We start from the raw sequence: 18,708 nt of genomic DNA, 5'->3' as shown, positions 1-18,708 counted from the left end.
TGCTTTTAACATGCACTATTATTTGCATTTTTAAATGACTTATGATTATTGATCCAAATTTTGAATTTTTAGTTCAAATCTTTGTCAATATTTGTGTAAGCATCCAGGAATGACGCACAACAGTGAGTGTCTGCAAGCTGCACATATAAAAATGTATACTCCCCTAACAGAGATATACAATACACTTAAAACATGCTGTAAATGAAAGAATTTGTGAAAACTTGGCAATTTTATACCCAAACATAAATATAAAAATAAAATATGTATAATTTGATAGATATAAAATAAAATTGCTTATCTATTACTACTTTAGTGTAGTGTGAATGGCCATGGGGGAGATCGTTAAAGGAAAAGCTATAAAACTAATCAAAATACAATAAAACTTCAAAATCTCTGCATTCGTTCACATTTTTCATACCCTTGCAGTGGGACAGATTGGAGTCTTTGTCAGGCAGATTCTGGCCCCTGGGTCATATGTTATGTTTCTGTTTGACCCTTTGTTCAACATGTTTTGTTGATACAATCAAGGTGCCTGAACAGGAGATGCAGTATACGTAAGCCATACAAGCCATGAGATGCAACTGAAATCTCCTCTTGAAACTTGAACCTGGAATGTTTAAAGTCAAACACTGAAGTTAGTTTTTCAGAATGTATGAAAATTGTTGTTCACAGCTGGATAACGTGGTCTACACAATGATCTCTAACTTTTGCAAACAAAACGTGAAAAATAAAATGACAGTGCCATCTAGTGACATTTTAAGAATATTGACAGTTAAATGTTATCAGGCTTTAAATGGAGCATGAAAATACCGACATACATTAAAACACATGGAAAAATGATAATTGAGTAGATTTGTTTGATGGTTGTAAGAGTAAAAACATCTGAAGGTTCAGTTACTTTGTCTCTGTACTTTGGTAGCACTTATTAGCCATATATATCTATACAACTATAACTATAACTATACTCACAAAATGGGTAATATAATTACTATTTCTCCTTGTTATGACTGTTGTCGTAATTTTAATATGCAAATCTGAGTGTGCAGGTTATTCTCCATGATTTGTGCATCCAGCTTTTACAGCTGTGGCTCCAGCAAACATCAGTTGATACTAGAAATTAATATTAAATAAATTCTAACAACAGCTGATCAAGCTTAAACGTGCTGCTGTTGTTTTGTGCGACATCCACTGGTTTCCTCTTTCTGGCGCAAAGTGGGCGATAAACAAACGAGAGAAAAGCCGATACGCTGATCATTGATCCGTTTCATGATTGAAGTAGCAAGCGGAGCGAATGGGAGAAGAAGAGGCAGGTGTGCAGCTCCAGCAGAAGCAGAGAGATGCAGATGAGGAACAGGACACCGTGGAACACAGACGAACCGGCAACAGGCAGGAGAACACACAGGGCTTAAATACACACACCAGTAATCAGAGGATGAGAGACAGGAGGGCAACACACCTGGGAGAAATCAGAGCTGATGGGACAGGGGAAATGTAAACTGAACACACTCACATGAGACGGGGACCTTCAGAATAAAACAGGAACTAGACAAGACACTAAACTAAACAGACCGATTCAGAAGCAGACAGTGTGACGCCATAGACAGACAGAGGGAACACGGAAGTGGGACCAGGGCAGGCACAGAACAGAAACCTAATAAATGGCAAATCATAACGGAATACATAATCAGAATAAACAAAAGCATAAAGAAACACAAAACACTGAGTCGGCAGACTCAGGACCATGACATAATCATTCAGTGATTTAAAGAATATGAACTTTTATTATTCATTCAGATGTTTTCTGACTCTAAATTTTATTTTGTCATTACTCATCTTTTTCTAATTTACATTTTAAAAATTTTCAGCTATTTTCCAACTTCTTCTGTGTGAACATCAGCTTTCAAAAGTTCTGCACTTTGGTTTTCAGGTGAAAAAGTCTGTATTTTCCAACTCATTCAACATTTTTAGCTTAATATTCATTAATTATTTCATTTCAGTGCATACATTCAGATTTCAGCATTCACACTGCAGTTTCTTCAGAAAATGCACTTTCTAGTTGGAATATGTTTCAGTAAACAGTTAAGAGAATTATTTGAACCAAAAACTTCAAATTTGGATTCATCTCTCCATAAGAGCTGTGGCCACTGATATTCAGTGCAGTTCTTGTGTAACTTGACAAATCTCAGCCTTGCTTAAAAATGATAGAGTAGTTGGACCGACTGTGTCAGGGTTTTTTCTGGATTTTTTTTTTTCTCATTTCTGAAGGACATGACTTTCAGATACAGTTAATCTGTTGTAGGCTGTTCTGTTTTTGTTTTGTTGTTGTTTGTGTTCTTTAGGTCTGCGACTTCATTTCTGTCCTTCACTTGTTGTTCAGTTTCCCAATCTTTTTAAGAACTGAAGATCATACCAAGTTATACCAGCATCTTGGCTAACAGCTCATTGGAAATCACCTTCTGGTGCAAAAATACTATTTTATATTTGTCAAACTGTGCTTTTCTTGTCATTTTTCATACATTTAACAAAAGAAATGGGAACTTTTTTTTTAATTTCTGGAACAGGCTGCAAGTAACAAAGTACCTACAAATAAATTAACTAGTTCCTCTCTTGGGTTAGGTGGGGTTTTTTTTTTATGCTCGAATGATTAATACGTCAGCGTTAATTGCCCTAACAAACAAAACCATTCCTCTGAAACTGCTCAGGCACAAGGACTGGTCTGAAAATTTGTGGAAAAAACAGCCAGAGTTCAAAGAAAAACTTTAAAAGAAGGAAGACTTAAAGTAAGTCTGGAAGCAAAACATAAAGAACTGAGGATAGTCTGAGACTTTTGCACAGTGCTGTACTTTTACATGACAAGTAACCGAGCGTTGACCAGCATGGGTGTAATTGGCTTCACATTAAAAAGCCTGAGCTGTGAACAGGAACACTTTCCCAAGAAAGTCCCATCCAAGATGGCCGACTTCTAAATGGCCACCATGGTCACCACCCATCTTTAGGAATTTGCCTCCTCACATATACTAATGTGCCACAAACAGGACTTTAATATCACCAACATTTTATCACGGTGTATCCATATAAATGGCCCACCCTGTACACAGCACATCTTTTAATTCAAATCTGGTCACAAATACCTTAGCAAATGAAATACTGTTGTTGTTTTTTTTTATAATTACACCCTTTGAAATGATATTAAAGAACTCAAAATCAGGTTATCAGACCTTCATGATTAATTCTGTTACATCATCCAAAACTGACCAAGTTTATACAGCTATGCGACATAAATTACACTTTAAATACACTCTGTTCACATATGGGTCCCACATACACAGTCACACTCGTTTCACTCCTCTTTGATAAGTAAGCAGACCTGAACCACATTAATATGCAAAGTCTGCAAATGTTTTTAAATTGCAGAGTTTTTAATTTTTGTAAAACATTCCAGAAATAGGTCTTCAAAAAAAAAAAACAACAAAAAAAAAAAACCCACAACATGAAAGGACTATTTTTCTGCTGTGGTTTGAATAATCGGCTTTATGTTTTTTCCACCCACCTCGTATTTAACTGATTCACTTTGCCTTCCATTATCTGTAGTTGGTTATTATATGTAAACAAGGAAAGCTTTCCCCTCATGAAGAGGCAGGTTATTTATGGATTACATTGAGAGGACAGGCTGTAGGCACTGATGCTTTCACTGGTTCATTGTCCCATTAGAAGTACTCAATACTGTCATTTTGAGTCTTGGGGTGCTGCAGATCAGTCAGCTCAAGCGTTCCTCCATAAGCCGGGAGTTTCTCATAAACACGGAGGTGAACATATTCGTTTCCTCCCACATAGACCTGCAAGGAAAGTTAAAGGAGATGCTTGATGTGCACATAGAAGTAATCCTGATCATTTTATCAATGTGCCAAACAACATGCTAACATGTGGAAAAGAAGAATCCACATCTTCATATATAGAGTGCCTGATTGTTGTAGTGTTCACAAACAGAACATCTGTTGAGCTCTGTTCATGGCTGACAGAGTTTATGAAGTAAATATGTGCTTATGCTTCTTTATTTAAGCCCTAGTACACAGGTGTTAAACTCCAGGCCTCGAGGGCCAGTGTCCTGCAGGTTTTAAATGTGTCCTTGATCCATCACAGCTGATTTAAAGCGCTAAATTACCTCCTCAACATGTCTTGAAGTTCTCCAGAAGCCTGGTAATGAACTAATCATTTGATTCAGGTGTGTTGAAACAGGGTGATATCTAAAACCTGCAGGACACCAGCCCTTGAGGCCTGGAGTTCGACACCCCTGCCCCTAGTGCGCATTGTGTGTGACAAGCGATCATTCACAAGAACTGGAAAAACCGGAACTGCTCGTCCTGTGCCACACCAGGAGTGTGAGGTGCACTTTGTGTGGAATTTGTGAAATTTGTGTGGAAACAAGGATTGAAAGCCTCAGCTATGATGCTAGAAAAATCAATAACAGTTAAAGGTTTGCATACACACCTTCTTGTAAAATCACTACATATGTGAAGAGATAGTAACTGAAAAAAACCCCTGATCATTGCTTTAGTTTTCACCTGACAGATCACAATATGAATCAATGCTCTTTTTAATTATATTTTATTGCATGCAAGACCTCAAAGCTTTGTAGTGTTGCCACTGCTCACTGCTCGCATTACAAACATTACCTTAATGAAGTAGTTGGTCCCAGCTACAAGCTGTGTTTTGTAGTTCTTTGCAGTGAAAACCTCGAAGTTTCTCCCGGTTTTCTGCTCTGCGAGAGGCTTCATCTGAATAACAATGACAGCAACATCAATATGAATGACAGGCCCTGTGTGCGAGTGTAAAATCTCCCGTTTCTACTCACTGCATCACAGATCTTCTGAACTGCTTCATCAGCCTGTTTCACCTCGGTCAGCCCCCCGCACATTTCCACTTCGACAACATTTTGTTGGTAAAAAATGACCAAAAAGCTGATAAACACGCCAATTCACAAGACTCTGCATTGTGGACCAGCGCAGAGGAAGACGGGTGTTTGTTGGTACGGTATTTGTAAACGATCATGTAAAAAAAACCAAATAACACAACAGGGAGTCATATGACTTCGCATTTTGGACCCTACCATCAGCTGAAGAACAAGGGGGGGTGGTAAAAATCAAAAACAAAACAAGCACACTTAGACTAGCACAAGAAAATAATAACTTTTGCCCACATTTTTGTCAGGGTTTGTCAGGGCGTATGACAAAATACTCTCGAGTCTGCCGGGAAGTGAAAATACAGGGTGTGAGCTGTGATTGAAATATTGGAAAGGATCACACATGAATCACAGCCTGAGTACTGCTTTCAGCTCTTCCATTCCGGTTATCCTACTTCTGACACCTGAACCTCAGCCTTTCCAAATCTCCAAAAATGTTATTTATGTAATACAATTATACCTACTGAGCTTAAGGAGATAGAAACAAAGTATTGATCCTAATGAGCTAGTATCGATCAGATACCAATACTAGAGTTGGTATTGATCCACCTACCTCTAGTGCACAGGTGTCAAACTCCAGGCCTTAAGGGCCAGTGTCCTGCAGGTTTTTGATGTGTCCTTGATCCATCACAGCTGATTTAAATGGCTAAATTACCTCCTCAACATGTCTTGACGTTCTCCAGAAGCCTGGTAATGAACTAATCAAGTGTTTCAGGTGTGTTGACCCAGGATGATATTTAAAATTTGCAGGACACCGGCCCTCGAGGCCTGGAGTTTGACACCCCTGCTCTAGTGTACACTCCTCTCTGTGCTCTGTGGTTTAGATATTATTTTATTACTATTATTTGTCGTTTAAGGCTGTAGAGATTGGATTTTACTGTTCCCTAGTTCTTGTTGTTTTGTTTTGTTTTTTCTGGGGAAAATCTTCTCTTCACATGCTTTTAAGTGAGTTCCAGGGTGCTCTGCCTAATTATTACACTTTTCTAGTTAACATTTGGAGCTGGAAATGCAAAAATAAAAAAACAAACAAAAAGGAGATTGATGCTGATTGATGCATCGATAGGACAGCTTTTGCAGAGTTTGTCCCTTTGTAGAAAGATATCGAGATTATATTATGTAACAACTGGGAACACGAGAAGCTTGAAAAGTACCAAGGGCTCAGAGAAGATGTGGAGGGTGAAGGTAACAGTGGTCCCAGTGGTAACTGGAGCACTAGGTGCAGTGACTCCCAAGCTAGGCGAGTGGCACTAGGAAATCCTGGAACAACATCCGAGATCTCTGTCCTGAACAGCAGGATACTGCACAGGACCCTCAAGATCCCAGGCCTCTGGTGGAAGACCTGAGCTGGAAGGATAGACAGTCTGCAGGGGCAAGAGGGGAATTTTAAAATAATACATTAATTGATTAAAAGATTATACAGTTTATATAATTTATATGTTCATTTATATAATCTACACACGCACAGTTACTTTAGCCTTCCCCACTGCTCTGCGACCAACTTACCGTAAGGTTGACAGCTGCAACTATTCTGGTGCACGCAGCACTATGGAGGTAATTACATTAAACACACGCAGCACTGAGGCCGTCCAAAAAGCAGCGACTTCATCCAAAATGCTGTACATGTCACAATGCTTTCACATTTACAAGATAACTGCAAAACACTGATTAAATAAATACAAGATGCAGTTGCGTTCATAGTCAACATCACCAGAACTCTTACCATCAATAACACACACTGTAGTAATCGATATACTTACAGGTATCTGAACACACACTGGCAGTCCTGGACTTTCCTCACCACCAGCCTATATCTGACATTTCCCACTTCAGTGTGCAGCTCTCTTATTCCAGCCACGGGGTGCCCAGCATTCCCAGGCTTAATGACTGACGGAGTGGAGCCGTCAGGGTGCACGCACTCAGAGCATGACCAAAACATATTATATCCAGTAAGTAAGATCAACTCAGTTTATAGTGTCTTTTACTGCTTATATCATTAAGGGCAATAAAGAGTACTGTGTGATATTTTGGTGGGGATTTATTTATTTTTGTTGTTTTTTTAATGCAATTAAAAACATAAATACCACCCTCATGGGTATACAGTAAGCTTGAAGATCAGATGACAGCAAGTTAAGTCTAAAGTCAACTCTTTTAGTCTGGCACAGAACTTCTTTCTTATCTTTTTTTTAGTTTGTCATTCAAATGATAAAGTATGTCTGATCTATATGGTAAACATAATAAACATCAAATAAAAGTCAAATATTTAAAGTCTACCATCAACTGTTTACATGCTACAGTTCATCCTAACTATTATGTATAATATTATTTATTCACTTTTTAAAACATAAATGAGCCTGACATTTTTTGCTTTAGCTCTAGCTCACGTGGAAAAGAAACTTTTCACTGAACTCTGTACTGTCCTATGAAAAACTAAGTACAACACCTGACTCAATACTTTGTCGAACAAAACAAACCAAAAAATTCACACTGATGTAATTAAAAAAAGACAAGTGTCAGTAACAAGATAAACTAATGTTCAAATTTGCTAATAAAATAATGCTGACAACCTACTGAGCACCTTTCATGTGTACTTTCAGTTATCTCCTAAAAGCTGGAAAAGTAGATTTCAATCAATAAAAGACTCTCTGACTGAACTGTGCTTTATTTTAGGTCACCTTCAGATATACGTTCAAAAAGGATAAAATGCTAAATGAAATATAACTCTCCAAATGATGCTATAATTGACTCTTGCACACGGGATGTGGGGAAGAAAAGTATTTAAACTTCAGTCTCACATGGTTATTGCTACAAGAATGTAAAATATGATTTTGTGAATTTGAAAACACAAAGCATTGTGTGCTAAAATCCTTCAATTCAGAGCCTGGAGACATGCTTACAGCATTTCTCTCTCATATCCTTTGCAGCTCTTTTTTAGCTTATTATTTTCTCACTTTTTTTACTTTTCTGGTTATTGCACCTTCTCAGATGTGACTACAGGGAAGCTCTCTGTCCATATCTCTTCCTGCTGTACTGCCCTCTGATGACTTCTTTGCCCTTCTCTTTTCTCTTTTCTTCACATCTTTCAAACCTACATCACTTTTTCACACCACCTGATATAAAACTCCAGTGTCGTTTTTGTTCTATATAAATCTCTGCTTTTTCACCTCCTCTGCTATAGTCCATCCTTTCTCCCTTTTACCAGGATAAGAAACTGATTCTTAATACTTCATTTTGGATGAATTGTTTTCCCAACCGCTGCCAAAATCCAGGTTTTACTGATAAATCTTTGCTTGGTGGAGGGACTTTAAATGTTTTCCTCTCTCTGCTGCTTTTCTTTTTATACTGACCTTATTTATTTTATCCTGCAGTCAAGTCAGGCGTGCATGCTGTTTGTGAGGCAAAGCAGAGGGAAAGGCGGGATTACAAATGCACAAGAGGCTAATTAGACAATGAGACCCAGGAGGGCGCAAAAGTAAAGATGAAAGCAAAACTAAACCAAACCAAACTTTTTCCACCACTTGGTGAGTAGTTGGCATCAGTGTTGGTCAAGTTACTTGAAAAAAGTAATTAGTAAATAATTACTGATTATATCCCCCAAAAGTAATCCCATTACTGATTACTTATTTTCAAAAGCAATTAGTTACTTAGTTACTTAAAACACACGATTTACAACCTGAATAGGTGATAAAGCAATAGATCTTTCAGCCTTATTCTACTTTTTCTGCATAATCCATCATACAAAATGTAATCAAATGAAAAAGTCTCTTTTTAAAACTAGTTTTATTAGTTTTAATCTTTTAACTTTATGCATCAAGCAAAAGTTAAATCATATGCAACATCCTCTGACTGGAAGAAATTTTTCTGCACATTCCAGCACATAAAATAAAATAGTTTTTTGTGTTTACATTCACTCTTTCAAAGATGCAAGTAAAATACAGCATAAAATAAATCAAATCAAAGACTCAGCGGTCCTGTTGCTCTATTTTCCCCTGCTTAGCAGGAGTGGGGCAGGCGGAGGTTTGCCCTGGTGCAGGTGTGCCGCATGTCAGTGGAAGAATCTTGGAGTTTCTCTGTGAATTTCGCATTCCCGTGGCAGCGTACTCGGTGCTTGCTCGGAAGTTTAGGGGTTTTTTCGCTGTAAGAAGAAGTTTTCTTCCATGCAGTGAACAGTGGACACTAATGTTTTTGTCACTTTTTAAGGAATCAAACTCAAAGTAAGATCAGTATTTCCACGCTTTAAAAGCTGCATGGTCGTTCTCTCTCCCGCACTGTCATGGTCCCCGTCAGTCAGTCAATCGGATTATGCGTTATTGCCCATCTCTGGTCCACATACAGAAAGTGTCATAGAAAGATTAAGGTATCATGCCACATTTGACCTCCGACCTCTTGTTCATGGTTACTAAATTAAAAGTCAAAGTGAAAGACAAATTTGAAACTTTGTTACTTACTACCATTGTTTGGAATAGATGGGAATATAGGGAATTATTTTTATTTGAAGACAGCGTTGTCAAGAGAGACAATGACCTGCCTAGTTAATAGGAAATATACTTTACTATGATATATAATAAGCTCATGTTATTCATGTACTTTATTATTAAACATTTAAACAATGCAATGAATGTTACACATGTAGTATATCTGCATATCTGTATAAATAAAAAAGAATTATGTCAAGTATAGTAAAGTGAGTTTCATCAGGACAAAATAAAGTGTTAAAGTGAATTGTTAAATGTTGTCATTTTTATGCTAACCATCTCTACATTGTTTCAACTCTGTGATGAAAGGAATTCCTTTGTCCCCCTCCCCAGCCTCTTGAGGTTCTGGGGGGGCTGTAGTGTTTTATCACAAGCACATCATTGTGAAGGGTTGTTTAATGTTTGGTAAGCTTCCTGCCCTTTTTATGGCTTCACTGTGTTGTTCATGGTGAACCAATATAATTGAACCATACATTGGGTGTGGGGGAGTTTGGCATTTTATGACTAAGGATGTTGCTAGAAACAGTTGGAAGTCACGCACACAGAGAGACACATTCAAACACACACACACATTCTCACATGCATACAGATGTTTACACATACATACGCGTGGTGCCTTGTCTTAGAACCATGTGGGCGTTGCTTTGCTGTGATGTGTATTGTGTGAACTGTTTTCCCAATAAAAGGCAGCAAGCGGAGGCCGTCGTTGGGGTCATTTTGTGGTAGACACCGACGAGGCCTCCCTTGCAAGTAAATCGATCTATAGCTGACTGTCTTGTTTTCTTCATGATGCATAAGTCTCTAAACTAGCGGGGCTTGTGGAAACACAGACACAACATAAAGGCCCTTGCTCTTGTTGTTATTTCAATACAAATTTCTTAAAGAAAGACAAAGAAAAGGAAATAAATAAATACAAAATATCACACTATTGCCCTTTAATTAGTTTTAAAAACCTGACATCTGTGCAGACCACAACTAGACAGATAAGCACATCGGATTCAGATTTGATTTAAACTAACATCTGTCGGTCTCTAGAAGTCTAAAACATCTGTTTCTACCATTAAACATCCAATATACTCAACTTCCCAGAAAGCTTTGACTTCACGTGTGAAAATAGGAATGATTTTTGTTGTTTTGTAGCACGATATCAGCTCAGATATTAAACTGCATAGCATTCATCCCATGTTTAAACAAAATGTGGTATTTTCTGCTATTTCCTGTCAGGACAAATGGAAATGAAAATATAATTTGCTTTAATATGATGGAACTAAAAAAGCTTGATTTTCATCATTGACTGAGAATATTGGATCTGTCTCCCAGTCTGGCTGTCCTGATTATAATGATGTATAAACCTTCAGCTGACGAATAGATGCCAAAAGCCAAGAAAACCATAGAATTGTGCTCATTTTGCTGTCAGTAGACGACATGAAGAGAGCTGATACTGAGATGTCTTTATTTCCTTGATGCCTTGTTGGCATGTTGAATGAGTTGTAATGTTTACAAGTTTTAATTTTTTTTGACTTTCTGAATTTCCCTCCCCTCTGTGGTGAGAAATAACTTTGCATTTGCAGAGCTAAATTATTCAATAAGTTAATAGCTTCACAGCGAGGTCACCTGCAGCACGAGAAATCCATTTTCATGTTATTTAATGTACCTCGGTACAATGGCAGTCCTGTAATGAAGTGCCTAATTTAAAATGTAACATCACCTATTGGTTAAACAAGCTTAGATTATAGGACTCACATGTTTTCATTTCTAGTCTTTAAAACCTGTCTCTACCCATCTAGTATTAATTCCTTCTGGGATACAAGTATGTATATTATGCACACACACAAACACACATGCAGCTATTACCCATTTCTTGTTTTTATAGCTAAGATCAATTATTGTTGAATGAAGACATTTTTCAAACACATGTAAAATGTGGCCAATTGTGTTTATTGGGTAAAGGAAAAGGTAGAAGGGGGGAAAGGGGGGAAAGAAAGAAGAAAAGAAAAAGGAGAGAAAACCCCAACAATCCCCTCTGAGCAAGCACCAGGCGACAGTGGATAGGAAAAACTCCTTTAAAGTGAAAGGAACCTAAAGGAGAAACCTATGGCAGAACCAGGCTCAGGAGGGGGCAGTCAACTGCCGGGACTGGTCGGGGGGTGAGGATGAAAAAAGAAAAAGGAGGGAGGGGAAGGGGAAGGGGAAGGGGGAAAAGGGGGGATAGAAAGGGGAAAAGAAAGGGGGGAGAAAACCCCAACAATCCCCTCTGAGCAAGCACCAGGCAACAGTGGATAGGAAAAACTCCTTTAAAGTGAAAGGAACCTAAAGGAGAAACCTATGGCAGAACCAGGCTCAGGAGGGGGCAGTCAACTGCCGGGACTGGTCGGGGGGTGAGGATGAAAAAGGAAAAAGGAGGGAGGGGAAGGGGAAGGGGAAGGGGGAAAATGAAGATGGAATAGAGGTGGAGGAAGACGAGGTTACATCAGGTGAGAAGCAGCAGTGTCTCTCCTCCAGAACCAGAAGAAGCGTTTTGTCTTCTTTTTCAGATACTCTTCCACGAGCACCTTTTTCTCAATGATGAGGGTTTTCAGTTCATCCATTGTTTCTGTGTTTTCTTTCTCAAGTTTGTTGCATCTTTTCACCATGTCTTCTAATTGTTCTTGTTTTTCTTTAAGATGGTCTTTCAGTTCTTTAACTGTTGCCTCCTCTATTTGCTTTGCCTTGTGCACATCCGTGTGCATGTCTTCCAGCTGCTGGTTTCTCTTCTGGATATCTTGAAGTCTACACTGCAGGTCTTTATGTGTTTTCTGTTGTTCTTGCTTTTGCGCCTGGATTTCAGTGTTTTTGTGCTTCAAGGTCTTAGAAAGTTCTTCAAGTTCGGTATTTTTTCTCAGCATTTCATTGATGCTACTCTGCATCGCTGAGCATTGATTTTCCAGTTTTTTCTTTTCTCCTTCCAGTACAGTTGTTTTGTACTTCGTTTCATTATACAATTCTTGGAGTTCTTCATTTTTCCTCTGGAGAACAAGTTTTTCTTCTTCCTGTTGTATTTTCTGTTGGTCTTTTTCTTGAAGCAGCTCATTATTTCCGTGCACTTTTTTATCGAGCCTGATTTGGAGCGATCTGTGTTTTTCCTCCATCTCGTCAAGCTTGGAGTCCATTTCCTTCTGTTTCATTTCCATTTGCTTCTTGTTTTGAAGCAACTGTTGATTTTTGTGCAGAGTTTTGTCATGCTTCACCTGCAGAGCTTTGTATTTTTCCTCCATGGCTTGGAGTTTGCTCTGCAGGTCTCTCTGCTCTACGGGCTGTTGTTTCTTGTCTTGGAGGAACTCTTTATTTCTCTCCAGTGCTTCATCAAGAATTACTTGCAAGCCTTCATTTTGTTTCTCGATGTTCCTCAGCTTGCAATCCATTTCTTCCTGTTGTATTTTCTGTTGGTATTTCTCGTGAAGCAACTCTTTATTTTTGAGCAGTGTTTCCTCAAGAGTTATTTGGAGCATTTTGCATTTTTCCTCTAAGACTTCAAACTTGCAGTCTGTTGCTTTCTCAAGCATTTCTTGTTGCTCTCTCTCTTGAATGAACTCTTTATTTCTGTGCACTTTTTTATCGAGCCTGATTTGGAGCGATCTGTGTTTTTCCTCCATCTCGTCAAGCTTGGAGTCCATTTCCTTCTGTTTCATTTCCATTTGCTTTTTGTCTCTAAGCAACTGTTGATTTTTGTGCAGAGTTTTGTCATGCTTCACCTGCAGAGCTTTGTATTTTTCCTCCATGGCTTGGAGTTTGCTCTGCAGGTCTCTCTGCTCTACGGGCTGTTGTTTCTTGTCTTGGAGGAACTCTTTATTTCTCTCCAGAGCTTCATCAAGAATTACTTGCAAGCCTTCATTTTGTTTCTCGATGTTCCTCAGCTTGCAATCCATTTCTTCCTGATGTATTTTCTGTTGGTCTTTCTCATGAAGCAACTCTTTATTTTTGAGGAGTGTTTCCTCAAGAGTTATTTGGAGCATTTTGCATTTTTCCTCCAAGACTTCAAACTTGCGGTCTGTTGCTTTGTCAGGCGTTTCTTGTTGCTCTCTCTCTTGAATGAACTCTTTATTTCTGTGCACTTTTTTATCAAGCCTGATTTGGAGTAATCTGTGTTTTTCCTCCATCTCGTCAAGCTTGGAGTCCATTTCTTTCAGTTTCATTTCCATTTGCTTCTTGTCTTGAAGCAACTGTTGATTTTTGTGCAGAGTTTTGTCATGCTTCACCTGCAGAGCTTTGTGTTTTTCCTCCATGGCTTGGAGTTTGCTCTGCATGTCTCTCTGCTCTATGGGCTGTTGTTTCTTGTCTTGGAGGAACTCTTTATTTCTCTCCAGAGCTTCATCAAGCATAACTTGCAAGCCTTCATTTTGTTTCTCGATGTTCCTCAGCTTGCAATCCATTTCTTCCTGATGTATTTTCTGTTGGTCTTTCTCATGAAGCATCTCTTTATTTTTGAGCAGTGTTTTCTCAAGAGTCATTTGCAGCATTTTCAGTTCTTCCTCCAAGACTTCAAGCTTGGAATCCGTTTCTTTCTCGAGCATTTCTTGTTCCTCTCTCTCTTGAATGAACTCTTTATTTCTGTGCACTGTTTTATCGAGCCTGATTTGGAGCAATCTGTGTTTTTCCTCCATCTCGTCAACATTGGAGTCCATTTCTTTCAGTTTCATTTCCATTTGCTTCTTGTCTTGAAGCAACTGTTGATTTTTGTGCAGAGTTTTGTCATGCTTCACCTGCAGAGCTTTGTATTTTTCCTCCATGGCTTGGAGTTTGCTCTGCATGTCTCTCTGCTGTGTGGACTGTTGTTTCTCTTCTTGGTGGATTTCTTTCAGTTTTTCCAGAGCTTCGTCAAGCTTCTCTTGGAGCTCCTGATTCTTCTTGAGCATGTTTTCCTGTTTTATGTTCTCTTTTTTCTCCTTTTGGAGCAGATCTTTATTTTTTTCCAGAGCTTCGACAAGCTTTTCTTGGAGCTCCTGATTCTTCTTGAGCATGTTTTCCTGTTTTATGTTCTCTTTTTTCTCCTTTTGGAGCAGATCTTTATTTTTTTCCAGAGCTCCATCAAGCTTTTCTTGGAGCTCTTGATTCTTCTTGAGCATTTTATCCCCTTTAATGCTCTCTTTTTTCTCATTTTGGAGCAGATCTTTAATTTTTTCCAAAGCTTCATCAAGCTTTTCTTGGAGCTCCTGATTGTTCTTATCTTGGAGATCCCTTTGTTTCTCCTCAATAATACCTTCCCTTTCCTGAAGCTGGTAGGATAATTTTTCTAATTCAGCGCTCTTTCTCTCATTTTCTTCCGTCAGGATCTTAATCTTCTCTCTGTTCATGAGATTTTCTTTCTCCATTTCTTCCAGTCGCTTTTCCTCTAATTCTACCTGTTCATCCCAAGGAAGAGAGCTGATATAAGGGTCTAGGGACTCATACCATGGAATAGAGCTGGGGTCAGATTCTTGTCTTTCTTGCTGTTTCTGAGACATGTTGGAGTCTGTATACCGTGAGTACGAAAAGGATCCAAATGTTTGAAAGTGCTTTACTGGTGAACGTTTGAATGCTGCTAACACAAGTGCTGCAAATAACGGACTAAAAGTTGTACATCCTCACCCCTATTTAAGGATTCATGAGGATCAAAGGATCAAAGGATCAAAGCTTTAGAAGCCTGTGACATCAGAATTCTATAAGCCAATGAGGTTGTCACATGACATTTATGAATGAGGTCATATTTTTGTATGAATTTTTTTTTAAATAACATCAACATTCCGTAAGCCAATGAGGTTCTTACATGACATTTTTAATAAGGATAATTTGTTTGCTTTTTGCTTAATTTTAGCAGCTTTATGTTTGCAGCTCACCACAGGTTGAGTAAAAGAGTGGGTGAAGTTTTGCCTTTTCCCATCCTCCTGTAAGCTTTGATGTTTTTTGCTTTTCATGCTTCAAATATTCATAAAAAATTTGGATAATTTTCCTTTTTTGTGTCATGGCGAATGCTAATAAACCATGTACTACATGTGCATTTTAAAAACTCACATCAATTCGCTGATGGTGTATGATATTAAAAGGAAATGAAGGCTGCTTTTTGATAAGGTATGCTGCAAATGCTTATCTTATCAGCTTAGTGTGGGATCACCGCAGTCATAGTTGGATATATTGTGTACAGTGAATATATCCCAACTATATCCCAACAAATCAAACGAAGCCACTTTAATGTGTCGCATGCTCAATTTGAAGCTTGTAAACATAATTTTTTAATGATAATACATTCCCAATAACTGAAATAACTCTTAGCCTGAGAGACGGAGGCAATATGAATAAATAAAACAGATGAGATTTTTAGTACAAACTGTAAACTTCATCCCGACTGTGAGCATTTTTTCCCATATTCTGCCAAATGCTTGTAATCAATCTAAAAATATGTTTGCGATATTACTATTCTGGATTTTAATACATAATTTAGTACTGTTTTCATCTCTGTGGCGTTTATGCTGAGCTTCCTGAAGGTCATTTGGCCAATTTTGAAGCAGTGGGGCTCCCATCTAAGTGTTTCCTTTCCACTACCTTCTGTGGAAGGTGTAAATGAGGAGAAACCGAGAGCCAATAATAACTTTCACGTTCATTTCCAGGCTATTTTATTTTTCCAAGTACTGTGAATTGGCCCAAGGCTGCAAATTATGGAAGTGATACTTTCCAAAAAATGCATTCTTCGCAAAAGATTTTTACTGTTTAGATTCAGTCTTTTTTGGGTGTCCCCCTCCTCACAGTAAAATTGTGTGCAAGCATAAAAATCAGCACTAATTGTCTTTAAAGACCATCATGTGAATTTGGTTCTCCTGCTGATTTAACAAGCTGCTGCAGTGCTTTGTGACATTTTTGGCATATTTAAAACATTATTTTTAACCCATTTTGACCCCGTGTGGTTATTTTTGACTGACTCCTATCAGACATGATCTGAGTCAGTTCACTTCCTAGTTATGGTATTTTACTAAAATTGGGTCTGAATGGCTAAAATAATTATGTTCATCTCTATGTTATGTTCTAAGACATCCAGTGGGATCTTGCCTGGGTATTTTCCCTTTGGAGATTATCAGTGCACACCTAACTCAGAGGCAATTATGAGCAAGACCCAGAAACTACTGGAGAGCTTATACTTTATGTCTCATCTGGCCTGAGATCTCCTTGGGATCCTCTGGAGGATCAGGAAAGCGTTGCTGGGTAGAAGAAAACATGGTGGTAACAAAGTAATAAATCAAGCCAACTGCTACTGAAAACAAGAAGTAATTGAAACATGAAAAACAAATGCATGAACATGAATGAACTGATGAAGAAGCACTAACACTAAAAACCCCAAACAGAAAAAATACATTTAGATAACCCCGTTAGTTCAAACTGTATTCATGTGTCTGACCTGAAATGAAACAGTGCCATGCCTTATTCATTACAAGACAGTCCATTTTGGACTATCTTGTAATCCAATGAAACCAGAAGTCCGAGCGAGATTTCAAATTTAGAAGTTCTCTGCTCCAGTCCTCTTTGTCCTGTGCTAGTGCGCAATGCACAATGCTAGTTTTTGATCATTACTAATGTGGCCTTATTGCTTCGTAGCCGATATCAATCTGGGTCTGGGTACGTGTTTCATCAGGAGAACGTCCAGGAAACCATGGACAACTTCAAGTTCCTGGTCAAAGACAGCAAACCAAATGTGGTCAGTGACAACGTCTTCCACGTCCAGTGGTCCCTCATCAGCTTTGAGCACAAAAGGTCTGCACCATTTCCCAAAAAATATGCATATTTTATATTGATTACCTGTTGCCCATATTAGGAAATAAACATGTGTTTAGCTTCACTGATTATGCAATTGTCTGGCCTCTTTCAGTGTGACAAATGAAGAAATAGAGTCGGCTCCTGAAACTGCAAGTATTTCACAAATCAGAAACAATAACAGAAAAATAATCTGCTTCATTTATTTACCCACCTCGTATTTAACTGGTCCAATTTGCCTTCCATTACCTTCAGTATGTTATTATATGTAAACAAGGAAAACTTTCCCCACATGAAGCAGCAGGTTATTAATGGATTACAATGAGAGTACAGGCTGTAGGCACTGATGTTTTGGCTGGTTCATTGTCCCATTAGAAGTACTCAATACTGTCATATTGAGTCTTGGGTGCTGCAGATGGGTCAGCACGAGCATTCCTCCATCACATGGGAGTTTTTCATAAACACCGAGGTGAACATATTCGTCACCTCCAACATTGAGCTGCAAGGAAGTACAAGAAAAGTTAAAGGAGATCCTTGTGCACATAGAAGTACTGCTGATCATTTTAACACAGCTGTGGTAAGTCACACTAGCCAAACGACATGCTAACATGTAGAAAAAGGAGAATCTACACCTTCATATATATAGAGTGCACGTTGGATCACAAACAGAACATTTGTTGAGTTCTGTTCATGGCTGAAACAGTATGAAGTGCACATGAATTTCCATTTTATTTTGCAGGTTTCTCTCAAATTTTGCAGTGATAAGTAACATTTCAGGCTAAAAAGTCTAAAAGTTTTGTATGAGCCTCTGCATAAATATAAAGCCACATAAGCGCAGAGTGTAGAAGCTTCAGTGTAGCTGAAAAAAAAATCCAGTGAGCATCGCTTTAGTTTCCCCTGAGAGATCAGATTATCTACCATCAATGCTCTTATTGATGATATGTTTTTATATTGAAGAGATTTGTAAAGTTGCCACTGTGCTCACTGCTTACATTACAAACATTACCTTAATGAAGTAGTTGGTCCCAGCTACGACCTGTGTTTTGTAGCTCTGTGCAATGAAAACCTTGAAGTTTCTCTCGGCTTTCTGCTCTGCGAGAGGCTTCATCTAAATAAAAATGACAATAGCATCAACATAAAGCACAGGCCCCGTGTGTGCATAAAGTTGTGAGTGTAAAATCTCTCTTTTCTACTCACTGCATCACAGATCTTCTGACCTTCTTCATCAGCCTCCTTTTCCTCGGTCAGCCCTCCACACATCGGCATTTTGACAAATTTTTTTGGTGGTGAAAAACGAGCAAATAGTGAATAAGCACACGCAGAGCCTGTTTTTATGGGGCTTCAGTGAGTCAGCGAGTCATGGGGTGATTAGAGGGGTGGTATTTGTAAAAGGTCATGTAAAAAACACACACACACAGAAAGAGAGAGAGAGGGAGTCTGATTTTGTGTTTATAGGATACATCTCTTAAACGTCTCTTAAATACAAAAATTTTTAGACAATTCCCTTTTTCCTGCATTCTC

At 38.5% G+C, this 18,708-nt stretch overlaps 2 protein-coding genes and 1 pseudogene across 2 annotated transcripts; all 3 read right to left on the bottom strand.

Annotated features, from left to right (window-relative positions):
* Positions 1–3,469: 3,469 nt before the first annotated feature.
* Positions 3,470–4,961, bottom strand: LOC148101445 (cystatin-B-like). Its single transcript, XM_087846158.1, has 3 exons — positions 4,853–4,961; positions 4,674–4,775; positions 3,470–3,836 (listed from the first exon to the last, which is right to left on the bottom strand). Exons 1-3 carry the CDS (start codon positions 4,913–4,915, stop codon positions 3,708–3,710), a joined length of 294 nt encoding a protein of 97 aa, XP_087702284.1. The 5' UTR covers positions 4,916–4,961; the 3' UTR covers positions 3,470–3,707.
* A 6,879-nt stretch (positions 4,962–11,840) lies between these two features.
* LOC148101444 (uncharacterized) lies at positions 11,841–14,912 on the bottom strand. Its single transcript, XM_087845627.1, has 3 exons — positions 14,445–14,912; positions 13,656–14,339; positions 11,841–13,403 (listed from the first exon to the last, which is right to left on the bottom strand). Exons 1-3 carry the CDS (start codon positions 14,910–14,912, stop codon positions 11,898–11,900), a joined length of 2,658 nt encoding a protein of 885 aa, XP_087701753.1. The 3' UTR covers positions 11,841–11,897.
* A 2,646-nt stretch (positions 14,913–17,558) lies between these two features.
* Positions 17,559–18,462, bottom strand: LOC148101443 (cystatin-B-like; annotated as a pseudogene).
* Positions 18,463–18,708: the final 246 nt, after the last annotated feature.

Source organism: Neolamprologus brichardi, chromosome 9 (assembly GCF_056152115.1).
Source record: "Neolamprologus brichardi isolate AB-2024 chromosome 9, ASM5615211v1, whole genome shotgun sequence".
Taxonomy (NCBI): Eukaryota; Metazoa; Chordata; class Actinopteri; order Cichliformes; family Cichlidae; genus Neolamprologus; species Neolamprologus brichardi.
The sequence above is the reverse complement of the archived record's forward strand: the minus strand, read 5'-3'. Positions and strand labels throughout refer to the sequence as shown.

Coding starts and splice junctions, on each gene's coding strand:
- LOC148101444 (XM_087845627.1), bottom strand. CDS start 14,912: ATGTCTCAGAAACAGCAAGAAAGACAAGAATCTGACCCCAGCTCTATT. Junction 14,340..14,444: donor AAAAGGAGAAAAAAGAGAAC/ATAAAACAGGAA, acceptor AAAAAAGAGAAC/ATAAAACAGGAAAACATGCT. Junction 13,404..13,655: donor CTCTGCAGGTGAAGCATGAC/AAAACTCTGCAC, acceptor ATAACTCTTGAG/GAAACACTCCTCAAAAATAA.
- LOC148101445 (XM_087846158.1), bottom strand. CDS start 4,915: ATGTGCGGGGGGCTGACCGAGGTGAAACAGGCTGATGAAGCAGTTCAG. Junction 4,776..4,852: donor TTCAGAAGATCTGTGATGCA/GTGAGTAGAAAC, acceptor ATTGTTATTCAG/ATGAAGCCTCTCGCAGAGCA. Junction 3,837..4,673: donor GGACCAACTACTTCATTAAG/GTAATGTTTGTA, acceptor CTTTCCTTGCAG/GTCTATGTGGGAGGAAACGA.